This window comes from Tachyglossus aculeatus, chromosome 12 (genome assembly GCF_015852505.1).
Source record: "Tachyglossus aculeatus isolate mTacAcu1 chromosome 12, mTacAcu1.pri, whole genome shotgun sequence".
Classification (NCBI taxonomy): domain Eukaryota; kingdom Metazoa; phylum Chordata; class Mammalia; order Monotremata; family Tachyglossidae; genus Tachyglossus; species Tachyglossus aculeatus.
In genome coordinates this window covers 18978799-18999249 of record NC_052077.1, presented here as the reverse complement: position 1 = coordinate 18999249, position 20451 = coordinate 18978799, and the positions used below count along the sequence as shown (strand labels likewise).

The window sequence follows — 20451 nt, the reverse complement described above, 5'->3', positions numbered from 1 at the left end:
ATTTAAGGTTATGTATGTGTGTACACACTAAAGTGACTATTGAAGTGACATAACCAGAAAGATGGGAATTAGTAGGAAAATTCTTTGGAGTCGGTGACTTTTTAGGAGGCTTGAAGGTGGAGGGAGATGTAGTTTGGCAACTCTGAGGGGGAAGGAAGTCCCATGCAGTGGGAATTCGGTAGCAGTGAACCAGAGAAGAGAGAATTATGAACAAGTAGCTGAGAATGCAAGCTGAGTAGCAGGATAAGTAAAAGGAAAACAATGGCCCAAGAGCTCTAAATTCAAGGCTAGAAACATTAAATATGGAGAAAAATGAGTAGACATTTGAAGTTTTTGAAAAAGAGTTTTGTTCTGCATGGCGATTAAAGAGATCTGAACAGTCATCCATAAGGTAGATTGAGTTACCATTATTATTATTATATTAAGCATTTACTCTGTGTCAAGCCCTGTTGTAAGTGCTGTGGTAGATACAAATTACACATGTGACTCACCATCTAAGTAGGGGAAAGACCAAGCATTGAATCCCCACTTTACAGATGAGGAAACTGCAGCACAGAGAATCAATCATATTTATTGATCACTTCCTGTGTGTACTGAATTAAGCTCTTGGGAGAGTATAATATAACAGCGTTGGTACAGAAGCTGTGACTTGTCCGAGGTCACAGAGCAGGCAACTGACAGAGCCTGGATTGGAACCCCAGACTGTGTTCTTCTAGACTTCTAGACTATGGGCCCGTTGTTCGGTAGGGACCGTCTCTATATGTTGCCAACTTGTACTTCCCAAGTGCTTAGTACAGTGCTGTGCACACAGTAAGTGCTCAATAAATACGATTGAATGAACCCCAGGTTTGAAGTCCCAGGTTCTTTCTAATAGGCTACATTACTTCTGAGGAGGGAAGAGACTTGTTTGAAGAAACAGTTAAGAAGCCTGTTCTGGCAATGCAGCTGGGAAGTAATAAGAGCTTGAACTTGGGTGGTGACCAAAAGAATGGAAAAAAAATGACAGCAGGACAGGACAACTGCTGAATATAGGAGGCAAGATGAAAGTCAAACTTCTGGGACGGAGAGCCTGTTGGTGTTGCCTACAGTAATGGGAAAAATAAATAATGGCATTTGTTAAGAGCTGACTATATGCCAAGCACTGTTCTAAGCACTGGGGATGATACAAGGTCATCAGGTTGTCCCACGTGGGGCTCACAGTCCTCATCCCCATTTTACAAATGAGGTAACTGAGGCACAGAGAAGTCAAGTAAATTGCCCAAAGTCACACAGCTGATCAGTGGCAGAGCTGGGATTAGAACCCACAATCTCTGACTCCCAAGCCTGGGCTCTTTCCACTGAGCCATGCTGCTTCTTCAGGATGCAGAAGTTTTAGAAGGGAAGAGGAGGTAAATCCTTAACAGTCTTTACAGGCCTTATGGGTGTCCAGGAAGCAGAAGATGAGATTGTAAAGCAGGTGAGAAGTTGAAGCTGATGAGGTAGGTTTAGGAATCCTCCTCATGGAAATGGTAATTGGGTAAATGAACTACCTGAAAGAATGAATGTAAAGAGAGGAGTAGGGAACCCAGAACGGGATTTATGGGACATCCTCAAGTTGTAGGATAAAGAGCCAGCAAAGTTATGAGTGTTTCCCAGAGATGTAAGGAGAACATATGAATGCTATATTGGTAATACAAGGCTGGAAGGCTTCCTGAAAAGTATCAGAGTATCAACAGTATCAAAGGTAGACAAGAGGTCAAGGAGACTTGGGAACCAAGTAGACTTTTAGATGAAGCTATAAGGAGGTTTTTGGAAATTTTAGTGAATGTGGTCTTAGTAGATTAAAGGGGGAAAAAATCCCGATTGCAGAGGTTTGACAAGGGAAGACAGTAGATATACGCAACCTGTTCAAGGAGTTTGGAAGCAGGAAGATAGAGCAAATAGCCATAGTGAGGTGAAGGAATCCCATTTTTATATATGGGTTTCGGTTGTGGTTCTTCTCTCCTTTTTAGCAAACCTGACATCATCTTTAAAATAGCACATGAGATTTTCTTAGAGCACAAAATATTGCAAATTCCTGCCACATTACAAGATTTTCATGTACCACCTTCTAAAAGATACCCAATTCCACTTCCCTTTATAGTAGCCACTGTATATGTCCCTTCTGGCCCAGGAATCTGAAATGCAATTGGATCCTTCTTCTCAATTTTAAACCCTGGAAAATAATGATTTTGGGGATGAATGAGAAAAACTCCCAATAATCTTGCTCAGTGTTCCTTTTCCGCATCATTTATGCTGTATTTTGTAAACTGTACATTATTGTCTTTGAGTCATATGCAAAATTTTTAAATACTTCTTTATGGGTTATCCTGTTTATATTTATGAATGGCTTGTATTCTTCAGGTCATTTCAAAGAAGCTGCTGAGCATTATGAAGCATTCCATCAACTGACAGAAGGGCGGATGTGGAAGGATGAGGCGGGCCGTACTCACAACTCGTTGGCCTGTGAAAATCTCTGGAGGATCTACACAATACTAGCAGACAAAATGCTGGAAAATAAACAACACAAACCGGCCATCAAAACTCTAATAAAAGCTTTTGAAATAGCAAAAAAAGGTGGGTGGAAAAGAACACTCTCACATTCTGTTCTTTAGCGTGCAGACCCTGGGTCTCCCAGGAGTAAAGTAAAAATTGTCAAGTGTTTGACTGGGTGATTATTTCCTATGAAATTCAAAGACAAATGCCATCAATATACTTCCCGATTTCACTATAAAACAGAAGTGCCTTCTTGCTGGCAACAAGGAATCCATTAGATTCTTGAAAGCTTCATCTCCAAAAATGCTGTACCATGGGAATAGTGTTGTAATCAGAAGTTGGTCAGTTACAGAAGTTGAAAGTTTTTGAGATTATTCAGGATTGCTTTGTCTTTGAGTTATGGATTCTACAATTTGATGGACTATCGCACTTCCATTGTGCAAAATGTCAGTGTTTATTAAAAAAAAAAAAGATCAGCTGTAATTAAAGAGGATTAGCATTTTTAAAGAAATGTTTAGTTGAAGGTTTACTAGTAGACTTAATTTGTACCAAAAATGTTTCTGTAAAATAGAAAAAAGACAACTGATAGTTTCCATAAGTTGCCCCAGAAAAACACATAATTGTCCATTTGCTGTTTCCTGTTGGACAGCGCAAACTCTACTCATTACCACCAAGTGCAAATGTCTCCTGGATACCTGGCAGTTCTAGAATACCATCTCCTTAGAAAGAATACAGGCTATTAGACCTTTTAGAGTTAGATTTTATTTCTCCCTTCTAGACTGTGAGCCCATTGTTAGGTAGGGACCATCTCTATATGTTGCCAACTTGTACTTCCCAAGTGCTTAGTACAGTGCTCTGCACACAGTAAGCACTCAATAAATATGATTGAATGAATGAATTTCTCTTCACCTAGTGGTTCTTCGGATATCTAGTGGAGGATCTTTTAGGAGCTAGTTCAAATGCTTCTGAATCAAAGTCCTCGTCTTTTCATAGCTATATTAAGAGAGCCAGGCATAAGGGATTTATGAAACCAATTGGGTCAAGAATATTTTTAAAAGCTTTCCCTTCCATTTTGCCTTTTAAAATGAGAGTAACTTCCCTACCTAGGTGGCTGGACCTGCTCCAAAATCATTACCGGCTTCTCCCAGCATGAATCATTAAGAGCCAGGAAGGGGTGGGGAGGGAGAATGAAATACAGAAGCTCCCTTCCTTGTGTCCTCTGCAGTCCTTATTGAGGAGCTTATTGCTTGCTTCAGGCATACAAGGAGGCAGTCAGAGCCGTGCGTGACTCAAGGTGGTCCAGACCAGCCCTCCAGGATACTGGCCCACCAGAATTTTCCCCATATCCCCGTGGACCAGTTTACCATAAATGAACCTATATTGTGCCAGCTTTACAACAGGCTTTACAGAACAGAAATACAGAACACAGTATAAATTTATATCATTTTCATTTTCATATTAAATCAGAAATTTGGAATTATTTTTCTTCCAAATATTTTGGTTTCAGAGGAATCTAAGTAATTGAACAACATACCATGAAATCAAAATACCTCATCAAGTGCTTAGTACAGTGCTCTGCACGCAGTAAGCACTCAATAAATACAACTGAATTTTATGTTTTCCCTTGTGTAGTGTTTAAATTTAAAACTTCTAGGCAAAGCCCATAAAGCATAGTGTTTTTCATATAACATTTTCTGGGTACTTGGAAAGTTAATATAAGTGAATATTGTGTAAAATCAAAGGATTAATAGTATTACTGAGGACCTACTATTCAGAGTACTGCATGAAATGCTTGGAAGTGTACAGTTGTGGTCATAGATACGATTTCTACCCTCAGCTGGTTTACAATCCAGTAGAATTAGACATAATGTAATTTAGAGATTAGAAGAAAATGGTGATGGATAGGTGAAAAATAAGTACTTCAGTAGTGTGTATATACATATCTATATACATCTATATACATATCTATATACCTAGATATAGATATGTATATAGATGTATATACATATCTACATACATCTATATACATATCTATATCTATATATAGATATAGATATATGTGTGTGTGTGTGTATTAAAGTGCTATCAGTGGCTGTGAATTCCTTTGCTGAATTAGTTCTTCATTCATTCAATTGTATTTATTGAGCATTTACTGTGTGCAGAGCACTGTACTAAGTGCTTGGGAAGTACAAGTTGGCAACATATAGAGACGGTCCCTACCCAACAACGGGCTCACAGCCTAGAAGGGAGAGACAGACAACAAAACATGTAGACAGGTGTCAAAATTGTCAGAACAAATAGAATTAAAGCTATATGCACATCATTAACAAAATAAATAGAATAATAAATATGTACAAGTAAAATAAATAGAGTAATAAATCTGTACAAATATATTTACAAGTGCTATGGGGAGGGGAAGGAGGTAGGGCGGGGGGGATGGGGAGGAGGAGAGGAAAAAGGAGGCTCTCACTTGAGAGGAAGGATCTGGAGAGAAGAAAATTAATTAGGGAATGACTCTCCAGGAGGAGGTAGGAAGGCTTCAGAGCAGAGATGTGGTCTGGTGGAGTTGAAGGAGGCTGGAGTTCCAAGCAGGAGAAAGGGGATGTGGGCAACAGGTTGGAAGAGAATGAGGCACAATGAGAAGGTTAGCTTGGGAGGAATGAGGAGTGGGGTTTAGTGGGAGAAGAAAGTTGAGAAGTAAGAAGAAAACTGATGGAGGTAGCCTAAATACAATGGTCAAGTGATCCTGCTTGATGTGGAGAGAAATAGATAATCATTTCATTGGAAGTTTTGGTGAAGTGGAAAGATAACAGCAGAATGACATTTTAGAAAAATGATCCAGGCAGCAGAGTGATGAAGGGTGGCAGGAAGACCAGGTAGGAGGCTGATACAGTAGTGTAGTCCCACAGGGTAGGACAAACCCCAGGAAACATAGCCATCCAAAATGAGTGGAAGAGGTCTACCCAGTGGAAAGAGCCTGGGCTTTGGAGTCAGAGGTCATGGGTTCAAATCCCGGCTCTGCCAACTGTCAGCTGTGTGACTTTGGGCAAATCACTTAACTTCTCTGTGCCTCAGTTACCTCATCTATAAAATGGGGATTAAAACTGTGAGCCCCATGTGGGACGACCTGATCACCTGGTATCTACCCCAGTGATTAGAACAGTGCTTTGAACATAGTAAGCGCTTAACAAATACCGTCATCATCATCATTATTTGACTCCTCTCTCTCTCATTCGCCTCCCATATTGAATCTGAGTCTGCTGATTTCCTCAATATTTCAGGGACCCACCCACGTCCACTACCCTTGCTACAAACCCTAATTGCTTCCAACTTTTTACAGCCTCCTTAATGCTGTCTCTGATCCAGCCCCACCCCTCTTAAGTCAATCCCACTTCCAGATGCATGAAACATTTTTCTAAAACATTGATCTGTCTGTCATTCCTATCCTTAAAAAGTTTCAAAGGGTTCCTATTGCCTGTAATATAAATCAATAGGCCCTGAATATTGGACCAACCGCTTCCATCAGATGGCTCCCTTATCCTTTGTACTCCATTCTACTGTCTCCTACTTGCTGGTCTATCCAACCTACCTGGAACACACCACCTCTCTTTGCTCCTTCAAACCCCTTCCCCAAACCCAGCATGTCTAGGAGGCATTCATGGATAAATCCTTCTATCTCAACCCACTATTGAGATACAGCGTGGCCTAATGGAAAGATCATGCACTTGGGAGTCAGAGGTCATGGGTTCTGATCCCAACTCCGCCACTTGTCTGCTGTGTGACCTTGGGCAACTCATTTAACTTCTCTGTGCCTCAGTTCCCTCATCTGTAAAATGGGGATTAAGACCAATGAGCTCTACGTAGGACAACCTGATTACCTTGAATCTGCCCCACCGCTTAGAACAGTGTTTGGCATATAGTAAGCACTTAACAAAAATCATCATACATCAGCATTCTGGAAATACCTCTTGGAGATTACAAAATTTGAGGGAGGGCTTTGAAAGTGGAAGGGACATGCTTTGGCTGATGTGAACTTCAGGAACATTATGAACAACTACAAATAGGTTACCTTGAAAGGTGCAAAGACTGTGACAAGCCAACAAGAGTAGGCTGGTGTGAGAGAGATAGCTGATGGGCACTGAATTTATCAGTGATATTTATCTTCTTGTGATTTATTTCTTTTAACTATATTGTCCTGTGTTTAGCTTACGTTCTCTGACTTCAGACTCATCAAAGCCAGGAACATGTCCTATACTTTTTTTTAAATTGAGCAACTATTAGAACTTTGGATGTACAGTACTAGGTGCTTTATTGTTGATAATGATAACTTTGTGTATATGTATGTTCAAATGATTATTTACATGTGAAACTATGTGTGTTATCTGTCATGAATTCACTGAATGCTAACCACAAGTTGTTAAATCATCAGTGTTGCCTCTTAGGGACAGAAACCACATCTAATTCCCACCTTTGTATTTTTCCTAGCACTTAAGTACAGGTCTCTGCACACAGTAAGTGCTTAATAATACTATTACTACTATTTCTACTAGTTCTACAAAGGGCTTCCTTCAAAGCTCTGGGCCAAAGTTAGAATACTGTTGATTTTCAGCACTTTGATTTGCTGTTCATCAAGTCTGCTTGAGGGGAATGACAATAGATAACTTAGTAATGATTCCTTGCTTACCCTGTCATCCTATTATACTGACAGTGAATTGGGAAAGTTGTGTTGTCATTGAAATCTACCATTCTCTTTCTTTTACCCTCCACTTGCTTTCCTGTTTCATGAGGGGTGGTAGTAATAGTAGTAGTAATATATATTAAGCTGTTTCTGTGTGTAGAACACTGTGCCGAGTACTGGGAAAGAATTCCCAGATGGGAATTAGACCCAGTCCCTGGTCCTCAGAGAGATAGCAATCTAAAATTAAGAAGAGGAAAGAGATGAAACGGAACCCAAAGGCAACATAAAGACAAAAACAAGTGTCAGTAGAGCTCTAAAGCTAGAGAAGTACAATTTCAGGCTACTCACAGCTTTGAGTCCAGTCATGACTTCTGGACTGTGAGCCCGTTGTTGGGTAGGGATTGCCTCTATCTGTTGCCGAATTGTACTTTCCAAGTGCTAGTGCAGTGCTCTGCACACAGTAAGCACTCAATAAATACGATTGAATGAATGAATGAACTGCAACCACAATGACCAGTTCAGCAATATCTGCCAGTGCCTGCCTTCCATTTATGCATCTGCTGCTTTTCTCATTCCCACCAGAGTTGTGCAAGGCAAGTCAGGGATGGAAACTCTTCATAGACATGGAAAGGAACTGATGTGGGACCCAGGAAGGCAGCATGGTGGTCCATCAGTAGAAGACACCAAGGGCCCTCTAAATGTCACATTGGGAAGGCAGTGGATTCATGCAGCCATCTGGTAGCGAGTGAGAGAGGCCCAGGGATTGCAGTGCTCTGCAGAGCTGTAGATCCTCATGGCCCATAGTACACAAGGCATACTGGGAACAGGGATATTGGGAATCACATTTTCCCAGAGGATTCATGTGGCCATTTAATGGGGAGAATGGTGCTAGGGCAGTAAATGTGGAGAGTGAATGAGTTGTAAGGGATTTAACATTGGTGGAAGGATTAAGCAGCAGTATATATATATACTGCTAAGAATAAGGAATAAGGCAGTGAGTAGGTTGGATTGAGAGAAATGAAGCACATAAGGAGAGGGTGTAGCTGAAGAGCGAAGATAAGTAGCAGGGAGAAAGAGCTGATTGAGTTGATTGAGTGTCTTAAAATCAATGCCCAGCCTGCACCCTGATATATATATATATCAGCAGCAATCCATGTTTATTTCCATGCCAAGGTGTATTGGATTTTTGGTTTTTGAAAAACAAAGGCCTGCCTTGAGGATGTGACCTTTTTCTGCATAGGTCCTTTTATAAACTCAAAGTACATCGTATACATTTACTTCAAATAGCATCTTCTCAAATGATACAAATGAAATGTGTATTATAGGCCATACGGTATATTATTTGTATACTGTTACAGTATACTCTTACAGTAACATTTGCCACCCAATCTGTGCTGATTAGGTATTGGCATTGTGAATCAGTACATTTACAAATTCAGGTGAGAAAATAAAGGCCACACCAAGTACTTTGTTGCAGAAAGGGCACTGAAATAATTTGAATGCTGCTGTGGTGCAAGAGAATGTGGGAGGGGGTTTAATGTCAACCTGAGCTTCCTGGGTCATAATTAGATTCCTTCTATCAAGCTCAATTAGAATAGCTGTCAGAGGAGCAGTGTGGCTCAGAGGAAGCAAGGAGAACGGGCCTGGGAGTCCAAGGATCTGGATTGTTATTCCGGCTTTGAAAATTGCCTGCTGTGTGACCTTGGGCAACTTCTCTAGGCCTCAGTTTCCTCATCTGTAAAATGGGGATTCAACAGCTGCCTCCTGCTTAGACTGTGAGCCCCATATGGGACAGTAACTCTGTTTAATCTGATTAACATGAATCTACTCCAGATCTTAGAACTGTAGTTGACTCATATTAAGTGATTTACAAATACCATTAATAATTAGCTGTTTAAGTGTATTTGTTTCCACCTAGGTAGAAAGAAGAAGCAAGAACTGTATCATAAGAGCTTATAAAACAAAATACCTATCTTAACCCTCATATGTTCTGTAACAGCTCTAAACCTAATGAAGAAAACTCAGATAAACTGTTAAGAAAATGGAAGTATTATTTATTCTAGTTATAACATTCCTTAATAACAAAATGAATTATGCCTATGTTTTTCTTTTTAGGTGGACACAGAAAGATGGAAGGAAAAGCTGCCTATTGTTTGGGTTTGGCATATCACTCTTCCAATCTCTTTGATACTGCAGTATCAGTAAGTTGCTCCAAATTGAGTTTTGTTTTTAGCTTTCCATAAATCTGTTATGCTTATTCTTCCATAATTTCTGTGGTTGAGAAGTTAAAGGGCTATAGGAGAACTTCAACACCACACTTTCTGTATATATTAAACATCCTCAGGAATCATCAAACCAGTTCAAAAATATGAAAGGTATTAAAAGACGTGGATAATGGTGACCTGTGATTCACCAATTTCACTGGGAACAAAATGAGAGGAAAAAGACACAGTAGGTGTTCAGTAAATTGACTGATTCAATAGACGGTCACTCACTCTGGTCTTGTGGATACGATGAGTGATAATTCTATATTCCCCCTTATCAAACTAAATGTCAATTATTTTTGCCCTAAGCCTATACCTATACTTATATGTACCTATACTAGAGTCATAATTCAATCAATGGATATAATGTACTGAGCACCTACTATAGAAAGAGTACTGTACTAAGTTCTTGGTAGACTGTAATAAATCATCAGATCATCCACTAGAGTGCAAACTTCTTAAGGGCAGGGACTGTCTACTAATTCTATTGTATTCTTACAAGTCCTTAGTACATTGTTCAACACAGTACACTGATATCATTTGTAGTCATGATTCTTGCTCTCATGGATCTTACAGTCTAATGGGAAAGACAGTCACTAAAATAAATTACAGGTTTAAGGCCTCAAAAGAGTATAAAAATATTTATCTGTTGTGGGACTGGCCAGTGGGATGAATACTCAAGTGATTAGGTGATAAGAAGAACTGAAATTGCATTGGGGAAATATACGTGGTGGGGACATGAGAAATCAATCTAGAAAAGCCTCCTTCCAGAGATGTATTTCAGAAGGACTTTAAAGTAGGGGATAGCAATGGCCTGCCATATTTAAATGGTGGGGGGAATTAAAGGTAGAGGAAAGGGTATAAGCAGGAGGTCATTGGCAAGAAAGGAAAGAATAAGGCAGTGAGTAGGTTGGATTGAGAGAAATGAAGCACATAAGGAGAGGGTGTAGCAGAAGAGCGAAGATAAGTAGCAGGGAGAAAGAGCTGATTGAGTTGATTGAATGTCTTAAAATCAATGGCCAGCCTGCACCCTCCGCTCCTCTGCCTCCGCTAACCTCCTCACTGTGCCTTGTTCTCGCCTGTCCCGCCGCCGACGACCCCTGGCCCTCGTTCTTCCCCTGGCCTGGAATGCCCTCCCTCCACACATCCGCCAAACTAGCTCTCTTCCTCCCTTCAAAGTCCTACTGAGAGCTCACCTCCTCCAGGAGGCCTTCCCAGACTGAGCCCCGTTTTTCCTCTCCTCCTCCCCATCCCCCCGCCCTACCTCCTTCCCCTCTCCACTGCACTTGTATATATTTATACAGATTTATTACTCTATTTATTTCACTTGTACATATTTACTATTCTATTTATTTTGTTAATGATGTGCGTATAGCTATAATTCTATTTATTCTGACGGTTTTGACACCTGTCTATATGTTTTGTTTTGTTGTCTGTCTCCCCCTTCTAACTGTGAGCCCGTTGTTGGGTAGGTACTGTCTCTATATGTTGCTGACTTGTACTTCCCAAGTGCTTAGTACAGTGCTCTGCACACAGTAAGCGCTCGATAAATATGATTGAATTAATTAATTAAAATCTTGAGAAAGAGGGGAGATGGTTGAGGTGTCAACGGTGGAGGAAAAGATTTGGGAAGGAAGTTCAAAAAGTCATTTTCAGACATGCTGAGCTTGAGGTGCTAGAAGGACATCCATGTGGAGATATCCTGGAGGCATGGAGGATATATAAGATTTTAGAGAGAGATAGCTAGTGAAGGAGGGAAAGAATTTGAGTTGGGCAATGTTGGCCTAGATGTCCACCAACAGTGCTGGATGGCACAGGCACGGGAGTGGAGGAAGCATATTGAGGTGGTGATCCAGGGCTAGAGTTTGATAGTGTGAACTAAAATGAGGGTTTGGGAAAGGCAGGAAAAGGCAAAAGGAGTCTAGTTTGGGGGCAGAGTAGAGGGTGTGGATTTTTACAGTGAGAGGAGAAGTTGGATAGGGAGTCCAGTTATGCCATGGTGACTGGGAGTAACTAAGGGGAAAGGGGTCAATAGACTGGAGGAAAGATGATGGTTTGGCTGGAGAGTACTGCTTTCAGTTCTTTCAGACTAGTCTCAGAAGAAAACTCCTTTATTCCCCCAGTCATCTTGACTTCCTTCTCTGGACCCCAGCCTAGATATAGCAAACAGAAATACACATAGTATTCCAGGTGCAGTCATCCAATGGTTATATAAAGTGACCAACCTATACCTTTTGTGTTGTTTTCAATTCCCTTCCTCCTGATTTGCAGCACGTGTTTGGGCTTTTTAGTGCGGCTGCATCTTGAACTGCTAATTGTTAAAGAACAGTCAAGAATGATTGTTAGATCTTTTGCCTGTATGGTACCTGACAGTTCCAAGCCCGACATGACATTTAGGTAATTTTGGATTATTTCTCTGTTCATATTGAAGCTGTTTTTCCATAGTCAGTACCCATCTTCCCAGCATTTCCCTGCCAAGAAGACCTTATCCATAGACTTCACTATTTATAAGCATGTACATTCCTAGTTCCAGATGTTAGACCCACTATCCACACTTCACTATTCTTAAAAGCAACCATTTATTCCAACTCTTCATTTCTAATTTTTTAACCAGTTTATCATAAATAAAATAATCCCCAATGCTATGATTAATATGTTTTTTATTTAATCTGCCTCTGGTGGAACATTTAAAATTTTACCCCACTATTCCAACTTGTATGTCGTTTTACCAAGCAACCTAATGAGGCCAGCAGCCTCATTAGCCCCTTAGCTACTGCCACCAGGTGCAGTAGCCCATCCAGAACTCGGCTCAGGACTACTCTAGACCTAACTGAGTTCACATGTAGCTTGGTGTGGTATTAGCCAGGTCCCAGATACCAGAGGTCTGGGACTCTCATATGGAAAGTTAGAAATGGTGTAAGCCAAACTGAGCTATGAAACTGCAGTTCATGCAGGTCTGTGTAGAAGTTTGCCCTGAGAAATTTCTGCAAATTAGGAATCATTTCTTAGGTAGCAGAGTAGCTGAATATGTTGAGCCCCTCTTCTTAAAAAAAAAAAGTTCAGAGCTGTCTTGCCAGTTAGAAGGCTAATAACTGAATGACAGAGAAATTGGGGGGAAATCAAGCAACTGATTTAATATTAATGTTGAAGTTACAGATTAAAAGAAGAGGATGAGGAAATAGATATACAGAGTTGAGAAGGTCACCTAGAGTGAAACCAATGATTTAAGAAGGAATTTGAGTCTGTGACAGAGATGGGTGCCATCAAAAAATTTCACGTTCTGGAGTTTAAAAAAAATCCCTTTAGCTATCATCAAATACCTCTTGCAAGTAAAGGAAATATACAACTCTGGGATTAGGGTTTTGGGGAGAGATGGCATTCTTTAGAAACCAACAGCTTTATAAGAGAACAAACTAGTGTGAATTTTCACTTAGAGCTTTCTCCATTATGACATAATCAATGTTTGCCCAATCCTCAAAGCCTATTGGGAATAATACAGTCTAAGAAGTGTTTTTAAAAGTGCAATGGCTATTTTTAGCATTCTTTTCTTTAGCATACGTTTATTTGTGGGCAGGGAATTTGTCTGTTAGACTGTTCTCTCCCAAGTACTCTGTATTGTACTCTGCTCCCAGTTAGCTCTCAATAAATACAATTAATTGATTTGGTTTTCACTCTGTTCCACCTTAAAAAAAACTGAAGACACCTCAGAAGTTTCACTCAATCATAAGTGCCCCCAAAGAATTCCTGGATTTTACCCTGCTTTCTGTTACAATAATAGGACCTTTCAAAATAGATACACTCTATATTAGGGATGCTCATGCAAAATGAATCGGTTAGATCATTCATTTTGTTTTATCACAGAATTTTATCAAATGAAAAAGAGTTCATTGCATTATAAAAGTGGTAATGTAACTTAAGTAGTAAGCAAACTCTAGAAGTTTCACTTTGCTGCAGAATTCACCCAATATAATTCTCCTTTGTCAGGAAAACTGGCATGAATGTGTGAATGATTAGTCTCTCCAATTTATTTCTAACCTGCTACCACTAACCTCATCTGCTAGAATATGTTTCTTATATTCTACTAGCTTGCAAATTAGTTCTGTTTTCTCTTCAACACTTCAGAAAATCAATGGAACTAATGTAAGCAATTGGCCACACTGATGTGGATATGGATGCTAAATAATCATATGAATTATGTTATACTACCAAAGACTCTGTAGGTTGACTTTTAAAGATGACTGAAGCCATGATTTGTTTCAAAAAATATTATTAATATAAGGTTTTTTCTTCCTACTAAATATTTTTCAAACAGGCTACTTTGGGAAGTGGAAAGAGTTTAGATCTGGGAGTCCAAGGATCTGGGTTCTAATCCCAGTTCTGTGACCTTGGCCAAATCACATAATTTCTCAGTGCCTCATTTTCTTCTTCTATAAAATGAGGATAAAATACCTGTTCTCCCTCCTACTTAAACTGTGAGCCCCATTTGGAACAAGGACTGCATCGAGCTTGATTATCTTGTATCTACCCCATTGCTTAGACCAGCACTTGCACGAAATAAGCATTTATGAAATACTATAATTATGTTTGATACAAGTACTATAATTATTACTTTGAAACAAGATAGATCAGTGAACATTTTGATGGGCGGTCTTGATAATGAAGCCAGATTGGCCTAGCTTATTTTGGTAAAAGGTGCCCGGGAGCTAAATATCTTTGCAAGTGCTTGCTATCTAGACACCGCTGCCATTGTATCTGGTTTTCACATGTGGTAGCTTTCTTCTGGCCCTCTCAGGATCACACGTGGAGAGTTTCCAGTACTCTACCAGTCTAGGCTATGGGTTGTAGAGTCAGCAGAAGCATACCCATTCTATTCCTAGCTTGGGCAGTTGCTAGCAAGTGGAAAGCAATCTACTACAAGTCAAAACTCACCTTATGCTGGGTCGAGTCGAGGGTGGGAACTCAAACTTATTGTGCAGAAAGCAATGGTAAACCATTTCTGTATTTTTACCAAGAAAATTATCTGGATACACTACCAGAACGATTGCAGATGGAGGTGGGGTGTTGTGGGAGAGATGTGTCCATGGAGTCGCTTTAGGTAGGAGATGATTCAACAGCATAAGACAAGATAAACTTTCTCCTGCAAACCCAATTTGTGTTAGCTTCTGGTTAATCTAAGCAGGAGCTTAAACAAGAGAAGGTAAAGAATGAGAAATGATGGTGAGGTCTGGTTTATTACTGGAATTTAATTTGAAAAAGAACACAGGCTGAGAGAGAGACCAGAAGCAAGATAGAAAGCACTCTATGCAATATTACCAATGTCAGTCAGGAGTTCAAATTGCTTTCAACTCCTAAACTAAACCAGACACTATGCACTTTTGCTTTCAATTAGTGCTATTACAAATGTGTGTGTGTGCAGATCACTGTACTAGCACTTGGGAGAGTACAGCACAACAGTATAAAAGACACATTCCCTACGTACAACAAGTTTACAGTCTAGAGTGGGGAGACATATAGCTGGTGAATTATGATAGTTCTACATTATCCTGGGTAGAACCTTCTCAGCAATGGCAAGGAGAAAGATGATTTTGATGATGGCATTTGTCAAGCGCTTAGTTTGTGCCAAGCACTGTTCTAAGCACTGGGGGCATGCAAAATAATCAGGTTATCCCATGTGGGGTTCACAGTCTTAATCCCCATTTTACAGATGAGGGAACTGAGGCACAGAGAAATGAGAAATTAAGTGACTTGCTCAAAGTCACACAGCTGACAAGTGATGGAGCCGGGATTAGAATCCATGGCTCTGACTCCAAAGCCCGTGCTCTTTCCACTGAGCCACACTGCTTCTCAGTGAAAGATCACACAGTGGTTGTCACACAAGGCACAGTTGCCCTCTATCTTACATCTTTGAACCCCAAAGGCACTTCTTTGATTCCCAGATTGAGCACAACAGATTGCGGAATTTTGCGGTCAGCTCAGATCTGCCATACTCTTACGCTACTGCCAGTACTGACTACACTTGGTCACAGGATGGGTAGGGCACCCAGTCCTCTCCATCTCATGGCATAGTGGATAGAGCACGGGCCCGGGAGTCAGAAGGTCATGGGTTCTAATCCCAGCTCTGCACATGTTTATTGTGTGACCTTGGGCAAGTCACTTCACTTCTCGGTGCCTCAATTACCTCATCTGTAAAATGGGGATTGAGACTGTGAGCCCCACGAGACAGGAACTGTGTCCAACTTGATTTCCTTGTATCCTTCCCAGTGCTTAGTACAGTGCCTGACACATAAATAGCACTTAACAAATGCCATTATTATTATCCTCAGCATTGAGGGTCCCAGCGAGTTCAGAAGCTCCTAGACATGGCTGTGGGGGAGATGCAACAAGAGTGATGGTGGAAGGCTTGGGATATGCAGAAGTCCTTGGTGGCTGCTGCTACAGCGTGGCTCAGTGGAAAGAGCACGGGCTTTGGAGACAGTGGTCATGGGTTCAAATCCCGGCTCCACCAATTGTCAGCTGTGTGACTTTGGGCAAGTCACTTAACTTCTCTGTGCCTCAATTACCTCATCTGTAAAATGGGGATTGACTGTGAGCCCCCGTGGGATAACCTGATCACCTTGTAACCTCCCCAGCACTTAGGACAGTGCTTTGCACATATTAAGCACTTAATAAATGCCATTATTATCATTATTATTATTACCACCACCAAAGTTTCCATGGGAGAAGCAGTTGCAAAAGCACTCAGGATATAACTGAGCTAGTCACCAGGCCCATGCACCTACTGGGTCGTGAATTAGCTGACTCTAGGCTGCCTGACCCTCAACCCCATAGGATTATAATCCCCTGTCTATGGGTGGGGAGCAGATGTTAGGGAAGAGAGGCAGGAGAGAGTCGAAAGATGGCTCCTGCACATAGGCAATATCAGTGGGAGCAGAGGGGGGTCGGTGGGGATTGCGTGTGTGTCAGTGCGCATGTGCAGTGAACGTCTTGATAAGGCTTGGTCCCCTGGGAGATAATGGCTCACTTGGATGATCATTTGAAGCCCATCAACCACTTTTCCATCTGGCGTGGCGAGGCTTGGACCAGCTGCTTTGACAGGGTCGGACTTTACCATCATCTTTGAAAATGATGAGTAGTTAAGAGCCTATCCATGCGGGTGAGTGTGGCTGAAAAGAATAATGCGTGACCTACACATCCTGCCACACTACCAGCACTTAAGTCAGACCCTTGCTACCTTTGGATTTGTCTCATTCAGGATCTGTCCCAGCTTTTGAGCCTGACTCATGGATATAAAACCTGTGCTTAGGGAGAGCAACCCCTCTCTCAATTGCTACACAACAGGCTAATCTGCTCCACAGAAGTAGTTTTCCAACAGTCCACTGCTGTATCACACAGTTTGAGCCTGTTTTTCACTGTATCCTTATATTTTTTATTCTGTTCTCCAGGCTTGTGTGTGCCCCAAGTCAGTGTACTACACAACAACTGCACGGTCCTGCTGTCGCTCATTCTTGTCACATGTCCTCCCCAGTGGAGCTGTGTTGTTGTAAGCACTGCTTCAGTTTTGGTGAACTCCTTGTGTTCCCGGGCCTCATTATTGAGCATTTAGTCTTGCCATTCGATGTTGAGTATGGTTCCTAAATGGTGCTGATGAAGTTGTTCTAGAAGCTGGATGTGTCTAGTAGGACCAGGCCTCACAGTCATAGAGGAGGCTGGACACCGCTATGGTATTATAGACTGGCCTTCATTTTATATTGCAAGCTATGATATCAAGCTGTTTATTAAAGCAGTGAGAACACTTCAGCAAAATGATGTAACAAAGAAATGGTAAGCATTTGGGGGAAATCTAGAATTTAAACATATGATAAGGTTGACTTTTTCATGCAGAATGGTGCTAGATCCCGTTAAAATAGAACTATATAGTAAACAAAAGAGGTTTTGTATATGTAAGTGTAAGATTATGTAAAAGGGAGATATTTTCTCAGCTGAATATACAGAGAATGCTTAGTTTTTTTAAAAAAAATACAAAATAATGACGTATTTTTCCTCAACCTTATTTGTGGTATTGCTACTTATTGCATGTGCTAATTTTATGTTTAAAGCAAGGCATCATATATTTAATATATAGAAAATTGACCTGTCTTTTTCATATTAAAAACCAAAAGGAATTTACCTTTTTTATACAAAAATTCCTAAGAGGTTGGATTAAAACAACCTTTCCTCCTTTCAAAATGCTTATTACAGTATGAGTTTTTGAAAAAGTATTTTCATCCGTCTTTGAAATTGATCAATATGGGCAACAGTAGAAGATCAATCAGTTGTATTCACTATCTGCCGAACAGAAGTTGTCTTTGCTCTCCGCTAAGAAATCATTGCTTAAAATTTACCCTTCTGTTCTCAGTTTAATGGTCTCTGTATTCAAGGGGAGCTCAGATGCTTACAGAGATGAAATCATTGCATCCTTCTCCCAGAGGACAACTGGTTATCATTACACATAACATGCAGACAATACTGCTTGGAGCCATTTTGCCTCATGGTAGTGTGTAGTTCATCACCGGCTTCTGTAGCATGCTAAAGAGGTCTTGCCACACAGCTTGGGACTATTGGGGAGGAGACTCAGGGGTCTCAGCAGTTATTTTCCTGCTTTGCATCAGAGTTCTTATCTTCTTTATCCTTTTGTCCTGTGACCCACCTCAGGCAGTCCCCTTCTAGGGGAATCTAAAAGGAGCAGCTGTTTGAGATTCCGTGTCTCCAATTGTTGCCACTTAGTTCCTTTGTCTATTTAGCTTCTTACCTTCCCTCGGCTCTCTCATCAGTAAGGATATAAACTTGTTTTGCTTTCATTCAATTCATCTCATATTGTGGAGGAGCATATGTTTAAAATATTCATTATCTGACACGGTAATTAAAAGGTGAAATGATTAAGCAACCACTTCTGTGAAAATTGCAACCACCTCATCCAGATGGAAAGAAGGGTTTATTTTCAAATGAATCAAGGCAAAATATGTAGAGAAAATCTGTATTTGATACTCATTCCCATTATTGTCTTTAAAACTACAGGGTTTTCTTTATACTTATATGCAAACTATTTTTCTATCTATGCAAATACTTTTATCGTAGAAGATTAAGTGGCTAAATCAAGGATTTAAAATTGCCTTTATAAAACATTGAAAGCAAAGTGTTATTTTATAATTACCATCATTTTAAACTGAACTGTACCTTTGAATAAGCACTGCATTTTTTCAGTTACTGGAGACTGGATTTCTATTATCCTTTGACTCATTTAAAAAAGACCTGATTTTTAAAGTTAAGTTCATCTTATTTTTACAATGTATGTCTGAAGAGATTAATTACTGACCTCAAATTACAGATATCAAAAATCTAACAATTACATGTATTAATACATTTTTTCTCCAACATTTGAAAACTAGTTTTCAATCTCCCTAGAATCTAAACTTTCCCCATTAAAAAAAAAAAAAAACACCAAAATTCAGGAGTACTTCCTGTGTGTGTGGTTTTTTTTAAAAAAAAAACTCCTAAAACAGGAATGCAAAGAAATTGAAAGCTTTAAGCCAGCTCAAATAATCATTCAATAAATAGGGGATAAAGAGGGGAAAGTTAGTAACTCCTTATTTTCTTCATCCATGAAAAGACCTATGAATAGCAAAGACCTGGGAAATTTCATCGTTTGTTTGTACGTGGATTTGAACATGGAATATATGTACTCCATAAAAATCAAAGACCAAACAAATCTAAAAGGCCTCTTACCCAACAAAGCAGCCTGCTTAGTTCATCTTAAGAATAATTGTATAACAGGCCTAGAGGCAGTGGCCCAGCTGTTAGCAAAAGTCAATGTGGAGACCACCAAAGAGGGTTAGATAGCACAGCTGGAAATACCCAAAAAAGACTTTATAATTTGCCATGGAAAGTAAAGATATGAAGAGGACTTGAACATTTGAAAATTCACCTATCCACTTGTCATCTGAGAAAGGAAAAACAAATCCTTTAAGAAAGAAGAACTTAGTTGGGTAGGCTTATGTAACTTTCCAAAAATATTCCCAAATGAATCTCTAGGTAAGGCCATGGTATGTATCTTTCACATTTTGGCACTCATGCCAGCATTGTGCAAACACCTCCTCTGCTGCAACAACCTTACATGAGGGGTCAGTGTAATGTATTCTAAATCACAACAGTGCTTTGCAAGGGAGAAAATTCACTGCTTACATTGAATTTGACCTCTGCCACCCATGAATTTGGTTGTTCATTTGTGTAAATTAAATCACAGAACGGTCAACTCATGGGTATCTGTGCTGATAGGGGAAAGACATACCATGGATAATTGAAAATTCACAATTAATGTTATAAACCGCCAAACCTTTAACAACAGCAGTGTACTAGAGGCAAAATAGTCCTTTTTCCCCTCAAGCGTATCTGGATGTGCTAATAAGTAGTTAATGGTCCCAAAGTAGGCAGCAAATGATGAGAAACAGGGTTCTTACGTAATCAGCTCTGACTTGAAATTTAACCATTCAATAATACTGCTTTTTCATGCCTTGCCACAAAATATTTCTGAAAGTAGTGCTAAATTTTGGCCTATAATATTTTGATTAGAAGAATATAAGCAAGTTTTTTTTACAAAACTAGAAAAATTAATATTTGCACTCCTTCAAAATAGATAAAGCCCAGTTTCCCATATTCTGGGAAAGTTGTTTAAATTATCTTGAAGTTAATAAAATTTACCAATTGTTAATATTCTCTAGGAAAATGAATAAAAATATTTTAAAACCTGACCTATTTTATAAAGTTAAATTTTCCCAGGGTTATTTTGCCCTTGGTCCACAATTCAGTGGGCCTGGGTACATGGTATTTACTGGTATTTACTGAGAACTTACTGTGTGCAGAGCACTGTACTAAGCACTTAGGAGAGTGAACATGAGTTTATGTAAATTTACACATTTAGTTGGCTAGATATTCATGGCTGAAATCAATATTCAAAGGCTT

General features: G+C 39.9%; 1 protein-coding gene across 1 annotated transcript in view; it reads left to right on the top strand.

Annotated features, from left to right (window-relative positions):
• The window catches only part of TTC29 (tetratricopeptide repeat domain 29), a 161167-nt gene that overhangs the window by 50887 nt on the left and 89829 nt on the right, over positions 1 to 20451 (top strand). Inside the window, exons 8-9 of the mRNA XM_038755243.1 lie at positions 2383 to 2595; positions 9308 to 9393. Of these exons, the coding sequence (XP_038611171.1) occupies positions 2383 to 2595; positions 9308 to 9393 (299 nt within the window). The remainder of the gene's footprint in view (positions 1 to 2382; positions 2596 to 9307; positions 9394 to 20451) is intronic.